Raw genomic sequence first — 18,988 nt, 5'->3', positions numbered from 1 at the left:
CTCTCCTATTCTCATTCCTTTGCACTTACCAAGACTGAATTCCAGTACTTTTTCTTTCCATGTTTGCAGGTGTTAGTTATTGCATGCACATGTTAAGAAATTAGTGGTTGCATACACACAAGTATACATGTGCACTGGTTTACCATGAGATGCACAAACAAAAGCTTAGCTTTATTTATGATTATCAGTAACTTGCTATCACACTATATAAATACATTAGGCCATTAATTTTTTTCATATGTATTGTATATCTTAATTTTGTGGGGTTTTGTCTGTTTGCAGTTGAATTCAATGGAAATTTCATGCAATTCTTTCAGCATGTACTGTGATGGAAATTACTGAAGTTTTAAGAGGAAAAAGTTTATCTGAAATACATGTATATGAAACCTGCTGAATTATAAAGTATATATGCTAGTCTAGTCTCGTCTCAGTATTTCTTGTTTATGGTGAAAGACGGTGGTTTCAGTTATTTTTTATTCAAACGTGCAATCTTTGATCTTCAAAAATTTAATGTAGGACCTTTTGACCTGGGTTTTCAAGCACTAACGTAGTCTTCTTACCAAATCATGCTTTAGCTAAAAACAAATATTTTAATGATCAAAATATTCTCTAGCAAAACACACAATATTTATGGACAAGATAACTAACTTTCATTAGGGATTTGTTACACAATATAAAATTCTTTTTTTAAGATCCATTAATTTCTCAAATTTAGAGACACCAGAATCATATATGCAAGAACACAGCATACAGATTTGCAAGCTGTCAGAAGAATGTTTGCAGTGTAATAAATATTAAAAAAATTTTACTTCTTGTAGTGTATGGAGTTTCATTGCATTTGAAAACAGGTAATTTTAGCCCTAAAAATTTCTTTAGGCATAAAAGTCAAGCTTTACCGAAATGCTGGCGAGTTTTTTTTTTTTTTAGTATAGACCTATACCCTAACCTTAATGAAATACTGCTCATATTTAATATGCCTTTGTTGTAATAAAATAGTGCTAGTGTTTTATTAAAGGGAAGAAAATTTGCTAAATTCCTCATCCTCTTATTCTTCTGAGGTACAACTTGAGTAATGTACAGTATATTTAAATATCAATACCTTTTTGAGTGTTCAACCTAATGTGTACTTAACAATTCGTCTCTTGAGTGAGTCTTATCCAAAATGTCCTGACAAACTTTCTCTGCATCTTACAGATCAAACTAAGCCTTAAAATATTCTCTACATTCCTATATACTGATGCTTCTTATAACCAATTTTTATTAATTTTTATTATCAGAGTAATATATTGCTTGTATGATAAAATAGGTGCATTTGATACTACTAATAGTTACAACAGAATATAAAATTGGTTTTGTTTTTGAGTATCAGTAAGTGCACGAGAGTTTGTGATAAGTGTAATTGTTAATAACTTTTAGATATATATTTTAGGAGTACAGTATATATTATTGGTTTTATCCATGGAGTTGATGATGGTTGAGAGCACTTTGTCATGGTGATAATCCTAAATATCACGTGCTATTGTGCCACTACGAGTTGTTCCATGTTTTATCATTATTTCTTGTGGTGCTTTGTTTCATTCTAGTGCCATATGTGCATAGAATGGATCACATCACTGAGACACTTTATATTACCATACTGACATGCCACCATAAGATAAAAAAAAAAAAAGTGTAATAAACACCCGTCAATACTACAAACAAATCAGCATAAAAAAATGCAATGTAAGTAGAGTACAGCACTGAATATTTTGACTTGCCCTTGAGGCCCTCATCAGTAGATGACTGCTGGAAAATGCCTCAGTGTGAAGCTGAAATATTCCATACTCTTTTTAGCCACTTGTTTTATTTTCTGTGTTGATTTCTTTGTGCCTTGATATATAAACAACCTAATGACCACAATGGTGCATCATCATAATGTTGGTCTCCAGCCATCATGACTTAACATAACCAACTTAATTCTTGTTACTGCAACTTGTCACTGATGCTTGCTAATGTTGTGATGACACTTCTCAACATGTTTCACTCAGTGTTACAATGGTGGTGACAAGTCACTATAAAGGCATCATGACCTAACTACTTACTAACAGCTCTAGGGTAGACAATCTTGTTGGTGTTTTTGTTAGTAAGAAGTGACATTTTATCTTATTGTGTTTGTAAATAAAATACAGTAATTAGTGGTTTCAGATAAGTTTTACTAGATTCCTAAAATTATTTATTTAAACTGCAAATCTAGCTGTGAGTACAGATTTTTTCCACATCCTGCAAATCCTTTAAAATTTTCATTGCATATGTATTATATTTTTATTTATGTGCTACTATATTTAAGTTAGATTATTCCACATTGTCATTAAGTTGTTTTTATTGTACTTATTTTCCTTGGTCCAGGAAGAAACATTTATGAGAAGGTATACAAAGTTGGAAGTGGAGGAAAAAAGATTATGGAAAATTTTAGAGCAAATACTGTAATCTTTATTAATATTTTAGTTTCACCTTTTCTCAACTGCATATCATGTATAGTTTTGAAGTTTTAAGGTCAAATTAAGGTTAACAATATACAGTGGACCCCCGGTTTACGATATTATTTCATTCCAGAAGTATGTTCAGGTGCCAGTACTGAAAGAATTTGTTCCCATAAGGAATATTGTGAATTAGATTAGTCCATTTCAGACCCCCAAACATACACGTACAAACGCTCTTACATAATTGGTCGCATTGGGAGGTGATCATAAAGCGGGGGTCCACTGTATTTTGTAGAAGTATACTACTGGACTAATTGTTCATATGACAATCACTTATTATAATTAGTATGATGCCTAGGAGGCCCCTTCGGTTGGTGTTGACACAGTGAAGGAGTTTGATCTGAAGAACTGTACCTCCTATCCTATCTCAAATCAAATCTAAATACTACCTCCCCCCCCATCAGTTCTTTCTCTTTTTTTCCTCTCTCTCATTGGCCTAATTAGTAGGGAAATTTCCTCCTCTTGTGACACCCATGTCCAAGATGGGGGGGGGGGGAAGCCACACACAATCTGTCGTTTTAATGTTACGGCCATTACTAGTGCTGCTGTAGTTGTCATTTCACCCAATGGAAATTAGATCTTGGAGTGTATCAGGCAACTCTCCAGTGAGACATCAGGTGGCCATCTGCCAGAGATTTTGATGCTGGAAATATTACTGGATGTTGCTTGTGGATTCTGAAGCAGTAACTGAAGGTGTATGACTCCTGCCATTCATTCCAGTTTGCCAACCACTTATTAGCTGACAAGATTGCATTGTTAGTGCTGATGAATAAGATCTGCACTATTTGGGTATCTTTATTGCCAACACATTTTGCCTGCATAGCGAGCTTCTTCATTCGAATACAGGAAAATGCGACGCTGGAGACAGAAGCAGCTTTGATGTGGTCAGTTTGTCTCCCTTGGTAAGTAGTAGTCAGTCCAAGGTTGTGGGACTGACCATCTACCAAGGGTAATGGACTGATCACATCAGTACTATTACTAATTTAGCAATAAAGATACCAAAGTTTTGCACAGGTCTTGTCAACTTATTTGTATAATTTTATATCATCAATAATATGACTAGTGCCTGATCAGGTGGTTTCACTAAACTTAGCTCAATAAATAATGCATGTTTTGTGTGGGTGTTATGTACTAGGTAGGGTAAAAAGGCAGTTTCCACTAAGGTGACCATTGACTCATTCTCCGTGATCCTAAGTGAAAGTGACCGTGACATCATTTACTGGACTCTGCAGGGCTATGGATTATCAGAATCTAATATTTTTTGGCAATCAGTTGTTGCCTGAACTCAGCTCTGACCTTTTGCATACCTCCTCTGGTACCTCTGACCCACGCTTAACCATGATCAGCTTTTGACAATTCTTGGATTGTTCATGTAACATGATAGATGGACTTGAAGCTTTCTTCCAAAAGACCCTCTACACAGACAGTACTAATACTGTAGGTCACTAACATTCTAAGAAACACACAAGCTGGTAATCTCTTCCCTTACAGAAAGTATTGTATTTAGAAAATAAAACTGGACAAAATTATTTTCTCTTCAGCTAACAAACCAAGCGTATTACCTTACAGAATATTAATAAAGAATTCATGACTGTCAGCCAAAATGTCTTCTACTATGCCCTTAGGAGTGGGATGTATAGTCACTATAAACAATGACCAGGCCACCAACCTTTTGCATAGCCACACTACCTGCAACATCCTAGCCACAGTATAGACATTTCTTCCTCAATTCAAGTTGGACTCATCCCACACACATTAATACAAGAATTTACACAATGCAACCTGGACATTCATGAGCATCTCGAGCTCCAACATCTCTGTGTCACCAAAGTTGAAACCTCTGCACAGCCTGCCCTCAGAGATGATATTCAAGCAATGTAGCTAAACTACCCTTCAGTTTGTAAAGTAAAAGGACACAAGTACAACTAATGTGACATTTTATTGTGGCAACGTTTCACTCTCCAGGAGCTTTGTCAAGCTGGTACAAGCAGTATATGGACACAGAGGGTATATAAAGGCTCAGAGTGAGGTGCAATACTAGTGAGGTACTATTTCGATGTTCACTAGTGGTAGTAGTAGAGACAAAAGTTGTAGTAGAGCAATTAATTCGTACACGAGTAAAAGGATATACAGTGGACCCCCGGTTAACGATATTTTTTCACTCCAGAAGTATGTTCAGGTGCCAGTACTGACTGAATTTATTCCCATAAGGAATATTGTGAAGTAGATTAGTCCATTTCAGACCCCCAAACATACACGTAGAAACGCACTTACATAAATACACTTACATAATTGGTCGCATTCGGAGGTGATCGTTATGCGGGGGTCCACTGTAAAGGCTATTACTTGGGTAACAAAAATAGGTTGGACAAATATAGACTGGAGAAGGCCTGTTTCTGTGTTCACTCTCTGAGCCTTTATATACCCTCTGTGTCCATATACTGTTTGTATTGGCTTGACAAAGCTCCTGGAAAGCGAAACGTTGCCACAATAAAATGTCACATTAGCTGCACTTGTGTCCTTTTACTTTACATATTGTCGGTAATTCTACCAACATTATTACTACCCTTCAGTTCCCTGTGACCAACTTCCTAGATGCCTTGACTGCAGCCAAGTACACCCTGAATTTCTCACCAGTGCCCTGTTTTCCTTTGAGACAGCAAAATACACTGTTGAAAGAAAATAGAGAGTGTCATATGGCTGTGATTCGGCTTCATCTTCAAGGGAAAAATTCCATAGATATCCTACTCCATAGCTGCTTGACAATGCCTAATAGTAACTTCTAATACAATCATCCAAGTTTTAAACCCTTGTGAAGCCCTTACATTTGATGTTCCTACCTCTTTTTTCTTCTGCCATCTTCAGTACCTCTCAGTTCCTCCTTCAACACTTACACCACAATCTCAGACTTTAAAGAAAAATGCAGTCTTTAAAACTCCTTCCCAACATGTCTCTTCATGCTGTTTTCACCTCTACATGCTTCTACTACTCCACCTGCAGCTGCAAAGACACTCCCATCTCAGGAGACAACCTCTCACCTGTTTTTATCATGTCTATCCTCTTGCAACATAGTACACCATGCCTGACTACAGAAATGATTGAGGCCATACCAGCATTTGCCACAGAGAAAACCCAAAATGGATCTCCACAAACCCCAACTTAAAAAAAGAAACATTAAAAGGATTGTTATTCAAGCATGTTTGAATACACCTTAAGATACTAGCTCTGTCAATACATTACCTTCAGATTCTCACCCTACATAAACACCTGTGCCTCTTTCAAACATTTCACATAAATTTACCACTCATCACACGGCTTTACCAACCACCCTAGAACGTAGCTACCACATGCTCCCTAATATCACTGCATTACTGGTAACTAATAATGGTATTACAGTTCCATCTCAAGGAAGATAATGTCTTTATGCTGGTGAGGGGTTTTTGTTGTAAGAAATTAGGCTTGTCCTCCATTTCCTTGAATCAAACCTGATTATCTCCCAGGTGCTCTGACCCCTGTGGGTTCAGCACTCTTTCCTCTCCATGAATGTATGACTATTATGGGTTCTCACCTTTAAGAAGTCACTACCTTACATTTATTTCAATGCATTTTTACATCTTAAACTTCTTGTACAGTATTGCTTCTTGTTTACTACAGGTCGGCCATCACTAATCCGGCATCACTGGGACCTGCTGTGTGCCTGATTAGTGAATTTGCCGGATTACAGGCTGGTTAAGTTAGAATACTTATTTAGCCTATCAATAGAGAGACTGCTACATCTTTCTCATTTTCATCACTGCTTTCTCCTCCACTGGCTTGCTGCTGTGGATTTACAACCATCTGCACAATTTCTGAGTCAGTATAATGATGAAATTTGAAATTATGCTAGCTGAAATTAGTGCCGGATTACTGATGGAACCAGACAACTGATTGCCGGATTACTGATGACTGACCTGTACTACTTATGAACAGCATTTTAATATACTGCTAAAAGTATTTAATATGACAACAGTTTGAATTTAAGAAAACATTAAAAAATTAGATTTTTTTGGTGTGTAAAAGTTTGCTGGCCTATTAGATGCCTGTTCTTATTTATAAGTAACTTACTTTTGAATCTAAACTGTCATTCTCCCCCTATTGGGAGATAGGCATCTTGATGCTAGTAATGGGACCAAGGTCCAACAAACTGGACCTGTCCTCTCTCACTGATTAAATCTGGTGCTGTGTAACCCCTACGGATTTAGCAATTTACCAAATAACTCGCTCTACAATTCAATCACATGTAATAGGCCTTCCATGAATAATGGTTTCAATACAATTCATTAGCTAGCGTTTCTAACCTATAATTGGTCGTTCTCCCAGGGGTCAAGGTCAACTCTAGGAATGGAGGTTGAGGAGCAGGGTAGTCTGGGGTTTCCTGTAGCAAAGTTCCTCAGAGGCCACCGCTGTATGGAGCCCAATTCAGGCACGTTATCACAGAGTATCCTCGCTATAGAGACCTTGTGCAGCTCAGCCAGTTGTTCTGTGGAAGGCAGAGAATCATTACTAAAACAGAACAGAAGCAGATTGCAGTGGTGTTGAAGAGGAAAAGTTCTCAAAGCTGTCGCTTAATTATAAATATTTAGGAGGTAATGAGGAGTTGAGAAACATCCTAAATGAAAAGTCACCCTATAGGACTAAAACCTCTAGGGAGGTTCCTTAATGCAAGCAATTGGACCTGTCCCCCTGGATCGAACCTGATTAATTTACGTGATTCCTATGGAGTTGACACTTCCCCCTACATAGTTATAGAGCTAACAAAAAAATACTAAATGGGTAAAAGTAATGAATTTCCTTTCAACATCTGTTGTGAATGATAAAAGTGCCTTGATACCAGGGAGGGGCTCTTGATCCTCCCTTCACCAGCGAGCTCACAGAATTTACCTCCACTGTCGCTCTACCACTCTTACTTTATCTTCCCTCCTTGCTCACGGCCCTGACTTTGACTCGCACTCACTTTTTGACTTTGAATACTGCTGTATACTAACTGCCCCTTCAAGGCAGGCGAAACTGCTGACCTGGAGAGTGTACAAGAAACTTTCATGGCGCACTACAAATCAAGTCCCTTGACTTGTATTCCCTGGAATGCAGGCGAGAGAGATACACGATAATATACACTTGGAAAATCCTAGAGGGATTAGTACTAAATGCACATGAAAATCATTCACTCTGAAAGCAAAAGACTCTGCAAGAGATGCAACATTAACTCAATGAAAAGCAGGGGCACCACGAGCACAAGAAGAGAACACAGTAAATGTCAGGGACCCAAGACTGTTAAACTGCCTGCCAGCATACGTAAGAGGGATTACCAATTGAGCCTTGGCTGTCTTCAAGAAGGCACTGGACAGGCACCTAAAGTCAGTACCTGACCAACCAGGCTGTGGTTCATACTTCGCTTTGTGTGTGACCAGCAGTTAACAGCCTACTTGATCAGACCCTGATCCACTATGAGGCCTGATCTCCCAACACCTGAAACCCATTCTCTTTCTTTTTTGCTGACGACACGACTTATGTCATCTCACCCTAATCTTGCCACCCCCAACACCATTGTTAACGAGGAGCTGATCAAAATATCGACTTGGATGACAGCCAATAAACTTATGCTTAATACTGACAAAACCTACTATATTATGTTTGGTAGCAGAGCAGGAGATGCACAAATTAACATTAAGATCGACAACACTCTAATTACCAGACATAATGAGGGCAAATTCCTAGGCCTATACCTCGACAACAACCTGAACTTCAGCACCCATATCCAACACATAACCAAAAAAGTATCCAAAACGGTTGGGATCCTCTCCAAGACACGATACTACGTGCCGCAAAATGCCCTTCTCACACTATACCACTCACTTATTTATCCATACCTCACCTATGCTATTTGTGCTTGGGGATCAACTGCAGCAACACACCTAAAGCCAATAATAACCCAACAAAAAGCTGCAGTAAGAATAATCACTAAATCCCATCCCTGGCAACACCCCCCCCCCCACTCTTCATAGATCTAAACTTACTCCCTGTTCAGTACATCCACACTTACTACTGTGCAATCTACATCTACAGGACCTTAAACTCCAATATCAACCTTGACCTAAAACTCTTTCTTGATAGTTGTGACAGAACCCACAGGCATAACACCAGACACAAACATCTCTACGACATTCCCCGTGTCCGACTAAACCTTTACAAAAATTCAATGTATGTCAAAGGCCCTAAAATCTGGAACACCCTACCTGAGAACTCTAGAACTGCAGACACATTCATCACCTTCAAAACTACCATTAGAAAACAACTTATCTCCCTGATACACCCCGAATACCACCTGGTGGTTCACACACTCACTCACCCATTTGACCATAAACAGAAATATTAATCTCAATCTTAAAATAATGAATCCTGTGATACTCCAATACTGAAACTATGTACTGTGCCAAAACAAAAGCATTCACATTGCTAAACTCACAGACTAGTATTTAGTCACTTAGCCATACTACCAACTTACCTCATAATTTGTAATATTTTAAAATTAAGATTTAAACTAAGTCTGCCCGAAATGCCTAACCATGCTAGGTGTTCTAGTGGTACACTCTGTAATTATTATTTTACTACATGTAAACCACACAATAACCAAATTCTGTAAACTCAGCATTGTAATCCTTATAGAGAATAAACTTTGAATTGAATTGAATTGAATTGATCTCAGACCGGGCCAAGGGGGCATTGACCTCAAAACCCTCTCCAGGTATTCACAAGGCATGTAAGAGGCCTAAGCAAACAAAATATAGGGCTAATGAATTAAACCACATGACAAAACACCTCGTAGGACCAAACATTACACATAACCAATCGCCCCATTTGACGAAACACCCAATAAGCCCAAACAGCCCCCCACCGCCCCAAAAAATCAAGCAAATATCCCACAGATCAAACAAGCATCTCACAGGACGGAACTATCATTCAACATCGCCAAAAAATAACAGTTAACAGAACCAAATACCTCACATTGCTCAAGGAGTACCCCACAGCACTAAATAAGTATCTCAGAGTCAAACAAGCATCCCATAGCTCTAAACAAGCGCAAACAGGGTCAAACAAGCACCCCAACACTACCAAAAAATCACCCCATGGGTGATTCTTCGGTGTTGGTATGGTGCTTGTTTGGTCCCATAGAACCAAACAAGTATCTACTAGGCTAAGAAGCACCCCAGAGAGCCAACAATGCACAAGTGCCCCACATAACCAATCGCTTCACAATGCCAAACGAGCACCTCCCCCCAATGAGCAAGACACGTAACTGAGGGCCAAACATTACAGCACCAGACAGGCCTCTCAAAGTGTCAATCAAGCACTCCATAAAGCAAACAAGCACCTTATAAAACCAAACAAGTACTCCACATAGTTAAACAAGCACTCCACAGGGTTAACTAACACAGGGTCAGCCACACTGAGGGACCAAACAAACTCACATATAAACAAGCTTAACCCTACCAAATCAGACAATTTACCTCACCTTTGGTGAAGGCTTGTGGAAGGTCTGCAGTCTCATACCAGAATCTGTCTCCTTTTTTGAGTCTGAGGAACTGGTCAGCGATGAGACAGGCAAAGGTTGGTCCCACTAGACCATCGTTGACTGGTCTCTCAGCCAGACCGCCCGTGAAGAAGTCTATGTCATCCACGTTCCTGTGAAAAATCAAGATGAAATGTTTTTGTATCGGTAATTTTGTTCTCGAAATGAATCATTTAATGTTCCTATCAAGAAAAAAACAATGACATTCGGAATCAGCGCCACAAACTTGCCCTAAAAATCGGTGTAATATCATTAGCCAGAAAAGGAGTGTTGACCAATATATATGGTATCAGTGTAGTGGAAGGACGGGGAATATACGTAAAGTTGTTATTTAGAGGTTAGGGAGAGTCTGGGATTTTATTTTTTAATCAGAATCCGTAACCCATGCGGGTTATCGAGTACAAGGATTAGTGGAGGTTCGATCCTCCGTCCTCTAGTCATTAGACCGATTGTAGTGCTGTACTAGGAAAGGATTGTCATGGGTTAGGTGAGCCAGGGAGTGTTATAGGGAATCAAAGACCTTGATAGGGAATCTGAGACGTAAACGGTCAGAAAATATTTTAAATTGATCTTATTATTACCGAAGTGAATTATAGGAGGCTATTTAGTACTGCAGAGGCAAGGAAGAATTGCAAGGAGTATTTTACACGGGAAGTAATATAGGGGACAACTACATACTGCTGGGAACCATGGAGTATTGCAAGGGCCCAGAGAATATTTCGATGGGCAGTGGCCAGTGCTGATTTTAGATTTTGCCACCGAAGTGGCTAGTTTATTGTGCATCCCATATCCATCCTGTGGACGGTAGCGCAAGATCATATGGATACACAAAAGGCCTAGGAACTAGGCACTAAAAGGGTTAACAGGAAAACATACGGATTTATATCCACATATCTATAGTTCACTTATCTGTTACAAGCAAATTTAGGAAATCTGGCACTGGACAAGCACCTAAAGTCGGTTCCTGATCAGCCGGGCTGTGGCTTGTACGTTGGTTTGCGTGCAGCCAGCAGTAACAGCCTGGTTGATCAGGCTCTGATCCACCAGGAGGCCTGGTCACAGACCGGGCCGCTGGGGCGTTGACCCCCGGAACTCTCTCCAGGTAAACTCCAGTATATCTGGTATCTTATTTTCATTAATAAGATATCTTGACATGTGTAGGGGCGAAGTGATAGAAATATTTGTTAGGAGTCAGACTCCTTGGGGTGCAGGGACACATTTATATATATTTACCTGGAGAGAGTTCCGGGGGTCAACGCCCCCGCGGCCCGGTCTGTGACCAGGCCTCCTGGTGGATCAGAGCCTGATCAACCAGGCTGTTACTGCTGGCTGCACGCAAACCAATGTACGAGCCACAGCCCGGCTGATCAGGAACCGACTTTAGGTGCTTGTCCAGTGCCAGCTTGAAGACTGCCAGGGGTCTGTTGGTAATCCCCCTTATGTATGCTGGGAGGCAGTTGAACAGTCTCGGGCCCCTGACACTTATTGTATGGTCTCTTAACGTGCTAGTGACACCCCTGCTTTTCATTGGGGGGATGTTGCATCGTCTGCCAAGTCTTTTGCTTTCGTAGTGAGTGATTTTCGTGTGCAAGTTTGGTACTAGTCCCTCTAGGATTTTCCAGGTGTATAAGATAAGATTTCGTTCGGATTTTTAACCCCGGAGGGTTAGCCACCCAGGATAACCCAAGAAAGTCAGTGCGTCATCGAGGACTAACTTATTTCCATTGGGGTCCTTAATCTTGTCCCCAGGATGCGACCCACACCAATCGACTAACACCCAGGTACCTATTTGCTGCTAGGTGAACAGGACAACAGGTCTCAAGAAATCGTAATGACACGATTGCAAACAAACCATACCCCCGGCCGGGATTGAACCCGCGGTCATAGAGTCTCAAAACTCCAGCCCGTCGCGTTAGCCACTAGACCAGCTAGCCACAATAAGATTCATCCAACTAGGTATATTTCTACACCATAGGAAGGTTAGCACAGGCACCTCTGTGACCACAAATGCAAGTTTTTACAGACGAATCTCCAGCTAGCGTGGCCGTGACGAACTCTAGCTCAAGTCCCTTCTAGAGCTAGAGTTCGTCACGGCCACGCTAGCTGGAGATTCGTCTGTAAAAACTTGCATTTGTGGTCACAGAGGTGCCTGTGCTAACCTTCCTATGGTGTAGAAATATACCTAGTTGGATGAATCTTATTGTGGCTAGCTGGTCTAGTGGCTAACGCGACGGGCTGGAGTTTTGAGACTATGACCGCGGGTTCAATCCCGGCCGGGGGTATGGTTTTAGGACAACAGGTGTAAGGAAACGTGTTGAATGTTTCCACCCGCTGGGAATCGAACCCGGGCCCTCCGTGTGTGAAGCGGGAGCTTTAGCCACCAGGCCACCGGGCCTGTATCTCTCCCGCCTGCGTTCCAGGGAATACAGGTTCAGGAACCTCAAGTGCTCCCAGTAATTGAGGTGTTTTATCTCCGTTATGCACGCCGTGAAGGTTCTCTGTACATTTTCTAGGTCAGCAATTTCACCTGCCTTGAAAGGTGCTGTTAGTGAGCAGCAATATTCCAGCCTAGATAGAACAAGTGACCTGAAGAGTGTCATCATGGGCTTGGCATCCCTCGTTTTGAAGGTTCTCATTATCCATCCTGCCCATCCTGTCTCATTTGTTATTATTACTATAATGCATTTAAGCGAAACGCTAAACCAGTGTGATTCAATCAAAACAAGAGATGGTGAAGGCTCAACCATCATTCTGCTAATCCCAAAAACAGACCCGCCACTCAAAACCAGACTTTCCCGTCTCAGCTACACAGTTCTGCAGATCCCACACATTGAATAAGCTACACAAAGTCGACCTCTCACCTATAAACCTCCATGATGCTCTTAAGGGCACCAGCGTCCATGTCCTGAGCGAGGTCGGTAAAATTCGAAGCTGGCTTGAAGCCGCAATACATCCTCCAGCGGTTGTAGGCGCTCACTCCGTGGTCTCTTCCCCGCTGGATGTTCAACGATACCAGATCGAGGCCGAACTGATCGTCTCCTTTGAACAACTTACCGGATACCTGCAGACACGCACCAATTTGTGTATTTTTTAGTGTCTCTAAGACATATTAAATAAAGTTGGATACATCAACAATGTGCTGTTACCCTATTCTATATGATAATTAACAGTGGGAACGAAAGCTAGCTCCATCACGCAAGATGGGGAATATAAGAGTTGAAATTCGTCAGCTGGAGCTGGGAGATTTCGATGGGACAATGAAGATATCAGATACTTCAGAAAGTGTTCATCAGCTACTGAAGCTTCAGGAAAATATATCAGATTTTTAGATTATGCCGCCGAAGTGGCTAGTTTATTGTGCATCCAATATCTAGCATATGGACGGTAGCACAAGAGCATACAGATACACAAAAAAACCTAGGTGCTAGGCTCATGAAATCGTAATGACACGATTGCAAACAAACCATACCACGGGCGGGGATAAAACCCGCGATCTAGGTACTAAGCCTCGAAAGAGTTAACAGGAGCACATCTGGATTTATATCTACAGTTGACTTACCGGTTTCAAGCAAATTTAGAAAATTTACTTAATATGCCTGGTATCTTATTTTCAAAACTCAGATATCGTGACATATCACATAGGTTTTATACTATCTTTATATGCCCTATAAGTTAAGTACATAGTGTTCAAGATAGTAAAGGGAGCCAAGGCCGGGTCACCACTCTTGGAAAAGACCCGGGCCGGGAGAGTACCGGCGAATAATAATAAAAAAAACTACATGCTTTGCATTTGATCATTATCTGTGTGTCTGCCAAACTGTCAGAAATATACTGTTAACTAAGCCTAAGCCTGGTTACTACAACGTCAGTCTGTTCATATTGCAAGTTGCTCCATAAACGTACCCATCTATACTTGCGCAAAATTTGGGTAGCTTTACTCTGGAAAAGTTTCGCCAGCCAGCGGCCTTTTCTGTCTAAACAGAGGACAGTGGAATATGAGTAGTAGTGCCTGTCGGTTTTCTAAACCATTTATTAAAAGCACCCATCTGTGTTCATGCCATCGTCAAAGAGATGTTAAGTATTTCTTAAGTCAGAGTTGTCAGAAAGGGGAATAGTCTGGCAAGTGACGTAGTGGAGGTAGGAACCATACATAGTTTTAAGATGAGGTATGATAAAGCTCATAGTAGCGATCAGTGAAAAGGCGGGGCCAGTTTACCTGGAGTTTACCTGGAGAGAGTTCCGGGGGTCAACGCCCCCGCGGCCCGGTCTGAGACCAGGCCTATGTATCGATCCCTACAACCACAAATAGGCGAGTACACTCAGGCCTCCAACCGCTCTCCCTCAACACTCGGCCTTATTATCCACTTCTCTCCTAATATTATTCCTAATGCTAATTTTACATCAAGAAACGTAAATCTGTTCCTTACACAGGAGAATTTTTTTCTATTAAGATATCCTCATTATCCCAGAGCAGGGGCAGTGGCCACTTTATTAGGTACATTTGTACACCCGTTTGTTAATGCATACATCTAATCAGCCAATCAATGACAGCATCTCAAGGCATAAATGTAAACATGGTCGAGAGGTTCAGTTGTTGTTCAGACCAAAACATCAGAATGGGGAAGAAATGTGATCTAAGTGACTTTGACCATAGAATGAGTCTTGGTCCCAGACAGGGTGGTTTGAATGTCTTAGAAACTGATCTGGGATTTTCACAGTCTCTAGAGATTACAGAAAATGGCGAGAAAAATAAAACATGCAGTGAGTGGCAATTCTGTGGGCAAAAACGCCTGGATAATGAGAGAGGTCAGAGGAGAACGGCCAGACTGGTTCAGGTTGACAGGTAGGTGACAGTAACTCGAATAACCACGTGTTACAACAGGGGAATGCAGAAGAGCATCTCTGACTGCACAGTATGTTAAACCTTGAAGTGGACAGTCTACAGCAGCAGATTACACTGGGTTCCATTTCTGTCAGCTAGGACCAAGAAACTGAGGCTACAGTGGGCACAGGCTCACTGTAACCGGACAACTGAAGATTGGAAAAATGTCATCTGACAAATGGCGATTTATGCTGCAACATGCAAAGGGTAGGGTCAGAATTTGGCATAAACATTCATTAAGGTCCTCCAACACCCACTTGTGTAGAAAAGAATGTGTCGACGGCAGCAGCGCTCTGTGAGGTTTGTCCACGTAGTAGGTTGGCCATGGTGCCCTGGTCGTAGAGGATAAACGGCTGTAACATAATACTGTTCAACTGCGTAAACTCCACGTTCTTGCCTGGACCGTCGATTTTCTGCACCAGACCCTGAAAGGAAAGGACTGTCAGTGTGAACATGATTTTTGTTTTAAATTGACGATCAACCTGCAGAGATAATACACTGATAAGTTTGCTTCTCACTAGTTTTGCTGTATTTACGCTTTTAGTCCTTGGTGCTCAGCTACTTTTTGTTTACGTTGTAAACAATTGAAGTTCCGCTGTTGTTGCAAGACTATTAGTTTTGTGTGGATTTATCCCTTACCCTTGGGGCCGAGAACCCTGGGTTAGTGTGATTGCTTAACTGTGTACCTCATACCGATCCAGTGGGCTTGTAACCTAAAAATTAGAGAAATATATAAGGGATCCAGAGACTGGATTCCACCATTCTGTTAACTAAACAAGTTACAACAGTAACTGTTTTCAAAACCCCGAGACTGGGAACGCTTAGAAGCACTTGACTTGTACTCGTTGGAACGCAGGAGGGAGAGATATATCATAATCTACACTTGGAAAATCTTGGAAGGAATGGTCCCAAATCTGCACACAGAAATCACTCCCTACGAAAGTAAAAGACTGGGCAGGCGATGCAAAATGCCGCCAATAAAAAGTAGGGGCGCCATTGGTACACTAAGAGAAAACACCATAAGTGTCCGGGGCCCAAAACTGTTCAACAGCCTCCCATCAAGCATTAGGGGAATTGCCAATAAACCCCTGGCTGCCTTCAAGAGAGAGCTGGACAGATACCTAAAGTCAGTGCCGGATCAGCCGGGCTGTGGCTCGTACGTCGGACTGCGTGCGGCCAGCAGTAACAGCCTAGTTGATCAGGCCCTGATCCATCGGGAGGCCTGGTCGTGGACCGGGCCGCGGGGGCGTTGATCCCCGGAATAACCTCCAGGTAACCTCCAGGTAACCACAGGAAATAAACTGTGCTCACATTTTAACATCTTGTGATAAATGGCCTGTTATCTTTAACGTTTTGATAAAATATTTACTGAACTATGATGACCTCCTGTCGCCCTTGTACTTAACCAAATTTCTTCTGTACTTCTCATGTCTGTCAGCTCCCCGCCTCCCGTAGTTGCCCCAGCTCTTCCATGCAACGCTGATTGACAAGAGACATTTGAGTAACATTTGGGACTGATTATCTCAAACTCCTCCTCATCTTCATCCTTTCTCTTCGTTGGACTGAAGGGGTGGCGAAACGTTTCCAGAATAAAAATACCCAAATGTTGCATAAGTGTCTCTAAGTGGTCGGTTTTATAAAACGTTTATTCACAGCACTGAATGACCGACATGGATTTAACACTCATGATTGTAATTCCAAGTATCACGTTGACTGTCGTATTACATCAAGGTCAGTTGCTGCAGCCATTCATGCAAGTGAGGCTCTTAAAGGTGAAATAGATTAACCATACGACTTTAATAATGAACTTTTAGAATGAAGAATGAATCCATCTTTGGGACGACTGCAGAGAAGGCATCACCAGGTAACTCCTTCAGGAGGTTCCTTGGAGTATTTGAAGGATTCTTGATCTGAGTAGTTGGAGTTTATTATTACATTGATGAGGAGAAGGAATGAACGCTAAATCTGTAGGGTTCATACTAGAGATGTATCGGATGTGAAAATTTAGATATCCTCGGATGTGTATGAGGATGTCTTACTTTGCGGATGCACATGAGGATATCTGTTTACAGTAAAATGCGGTGGCGGATGTAAGAAATTGTGCGGATGTTAGCGGATGCGGATATCCGATACATCTCTAGTTTATACAGTGCCTGGGGGAACAGGAAGCAATTAAGTTCGATTTTGGGATCAAGAGCCCCTCAGTGGCCTCAAGGAACCTCCCTGGAGAGGGAGAGAGAGAAAATGGAGGCGCCTGTGACCCCAGATACCTGAATATACCCACACAAGTATATTGTTGCAGATCTTCCCTCAAGGAAGGTTCTTCGACACTGGTGAGGGGTTCTTGATCCAAAGAATTGGACTTAACCTCATCCTTCGATCAAACCCGAATGACTACCCTCATGCTCCCTCATGTATCCATTAACGCTCACTGGTTTACTTGTTTGTGGGTATGTGGGGAACTTATTTGAAGCTGGCCCTGTAACAAAACTTACTTGTATCTGGCTATGTCCAAAGCGAAAAGCAGCAGCGGCGAACTCATTGGCGATTGTCGGGGATAAGTTCTCATCGTAGTCGGTGGTTTGTTTTCCTTCAGATTGTGGGCTTAGTTGTAGGTGTTTCATGAATGTTGGTCCTGTGGAGGCCAGGAAATACAGGTGTAGGTAAGCCGGTTAAAACATTATATATATACAAAAGACCTCGGAGTCAACTCAGACGTCAGAATTTGTCCTGACCTGAAGCTCTGCACTTACCTATCAAGCTAGGAACGTATTCGTTGTAAGTAATGTGCTGCATCTGAGCCACCACGATCCTCCTGGCTTCCTGAAAGAGAGTCTCGTCGTCCCACTCTGGGTTGAGATCTTTGAGTTCGATGGCCAGCATATTGTGCTGGCGGGCCCACACTGTGTGCAGAGACGTCAAAAGTGTCTGCTCATTGACCCGTGCGTCTCCTGCAAGGAAGTATGAGAGAGAAGGCTAAGGAAAATCCAGGGGAACTGCATCGCTACTCGTTTGATTTCTAAGAAAGCTGGTCGATCTTGTACTTGCTTTATTTTTGTATGTCAATTGTGTACCTGAATCTTTGTCCTCGTGTAGTCCATGCTAACATTTCATCATTAAAATATATCTAAACCACACAATTACTGTATTTAACCCAATACACACAATTTCTGCTTTAAATAAATATGCCTCACTATCTCTAGCCCGTGTCTAAATCACCCAAAATTATGGTCACAATATAACAGTTCCACTGATACCCCCGTGCAGGTGAAGGCTTCATTCATCTACCTGAGGTGAAGCAATATCTGCTGTAGGAATATTCATCTATGGTGTTGCAGCCATCGTCAGGGTCCTCAGAGGCAGGCAGCAACTCTCGTCCGTCCAGCGTCACCTGATGCCACACGGGATATAATGTTTATGGGAAAACCTCGAAATCCGTCAGCGTCATACTGCGTTTGGGAAAGGGTAGGAAATCAGTTGTGATCCGAGGAAGATGAAAGCTCTTAATTCCCTGGATCTAGAACCTTTTCTAGCATTAAGGTACACTGCTTGAGGTGTGGGTCCCTTCTTTAGCTCGGTGGTGGGTAGGAGGTCGGAGAAAAATTAATTTTGACTTATGGTACACAGAGCCGTTATGCTCGATGAAGATCGTTCAGTATATATTAAACCCAATTTGACAAGGCCATGAAGGAGTGTGTGGGTGTGTGTCTCGCTCCATCACTAACAAGCTACATGACTCTGGCATTATAATTATAATAATCATTAATTATAATTATAATAATCATGAGGAAGCGCTAAACCCACAGGATTATACAGCGCCTGTAGGGGGATCTGGAGTTAGTTTACCTGGAGAGAGTTCCGGGGGTCAACGCCCCCGCGGCCCGGTCTGTGACCAGGCCTCCTCGTGGATCAGAGCCTGATCAACCAGGCTGTTGCTGCTGACTGCACGCAAACCAACGTACGAGCCACAGCCCGGCTGAT

General features: G+C 41.7%; 1 protein-coding gene across 6 annotated transcripts in view; it reads right to left on the bottom strand.

The window, feature by feature from the left end:
• Positions 1 to 861: 861 nt before the first annotated feature.
• Positions 862 to 18,988, bottom strand: part of LOC128688653 (salivary peroxidase/catechol oxidase-like) — a 66,539-nt gene continuing 48,412 nt past the window's right edge. For all 6 annotated transcript variants that reach the window (XM_070084507.1, XM_070084508.1, XM_070084505.1 and 3 more), the window contains 7 exons: positions 18,296 to 18,398; positions 17,761 to 17,958; positions 17,503 to 17,642; positions 15,265 to 15,432; positions 12,987 to 13,186; positions 10,069 to 10,238; positions 862 to 7,038 (listed from right to left, as the gene is read on the bottom strand). In XM_070084507.1, coding sequence (XP_069940608.1) covers positions 6,857 to 7,038; positions 10,069 to 10,238; positions 12,987 to 13,186; positions 15,265 to 15,432; positions 17,503 to 17,642; positions 17,761 to 17,958; positions 18,296 to 18,398 — 1,161 coding nt within the window. In that variant the 3' untranslated portion in view covers positions 862 to 6,856. The remainder of the gene's footprint in view (positions 7,039 to 10,068; positions 10,239 to 12,986; positions 13,187 to 15,264; positions 15,433 to 17,502; positions 17,643 to 17,760; positions 17,959 to 18,295; positions 18,399 to 18,988) is intronic.

Source organism: Cherax quadricarinatus, chromosome 13 (genome assembly GCF_038502225.1).
Source record: "Cherax quadricarinatus isolate ZL_2023a chromosome 13, ASM3850222v1, whole genome shotgun sequence".
Taxonomy (NCBI): Eukaryota; Metazoa; Arthropoda; class Malacostraca; order Decapoda; family Parastacidae; genus Cherax; species Cherax quadricarinatus.
Note: the sequence above shows the minus strand (reverse complement) of the source record. Positions and strands in the feature narration are given on the sequence as shown.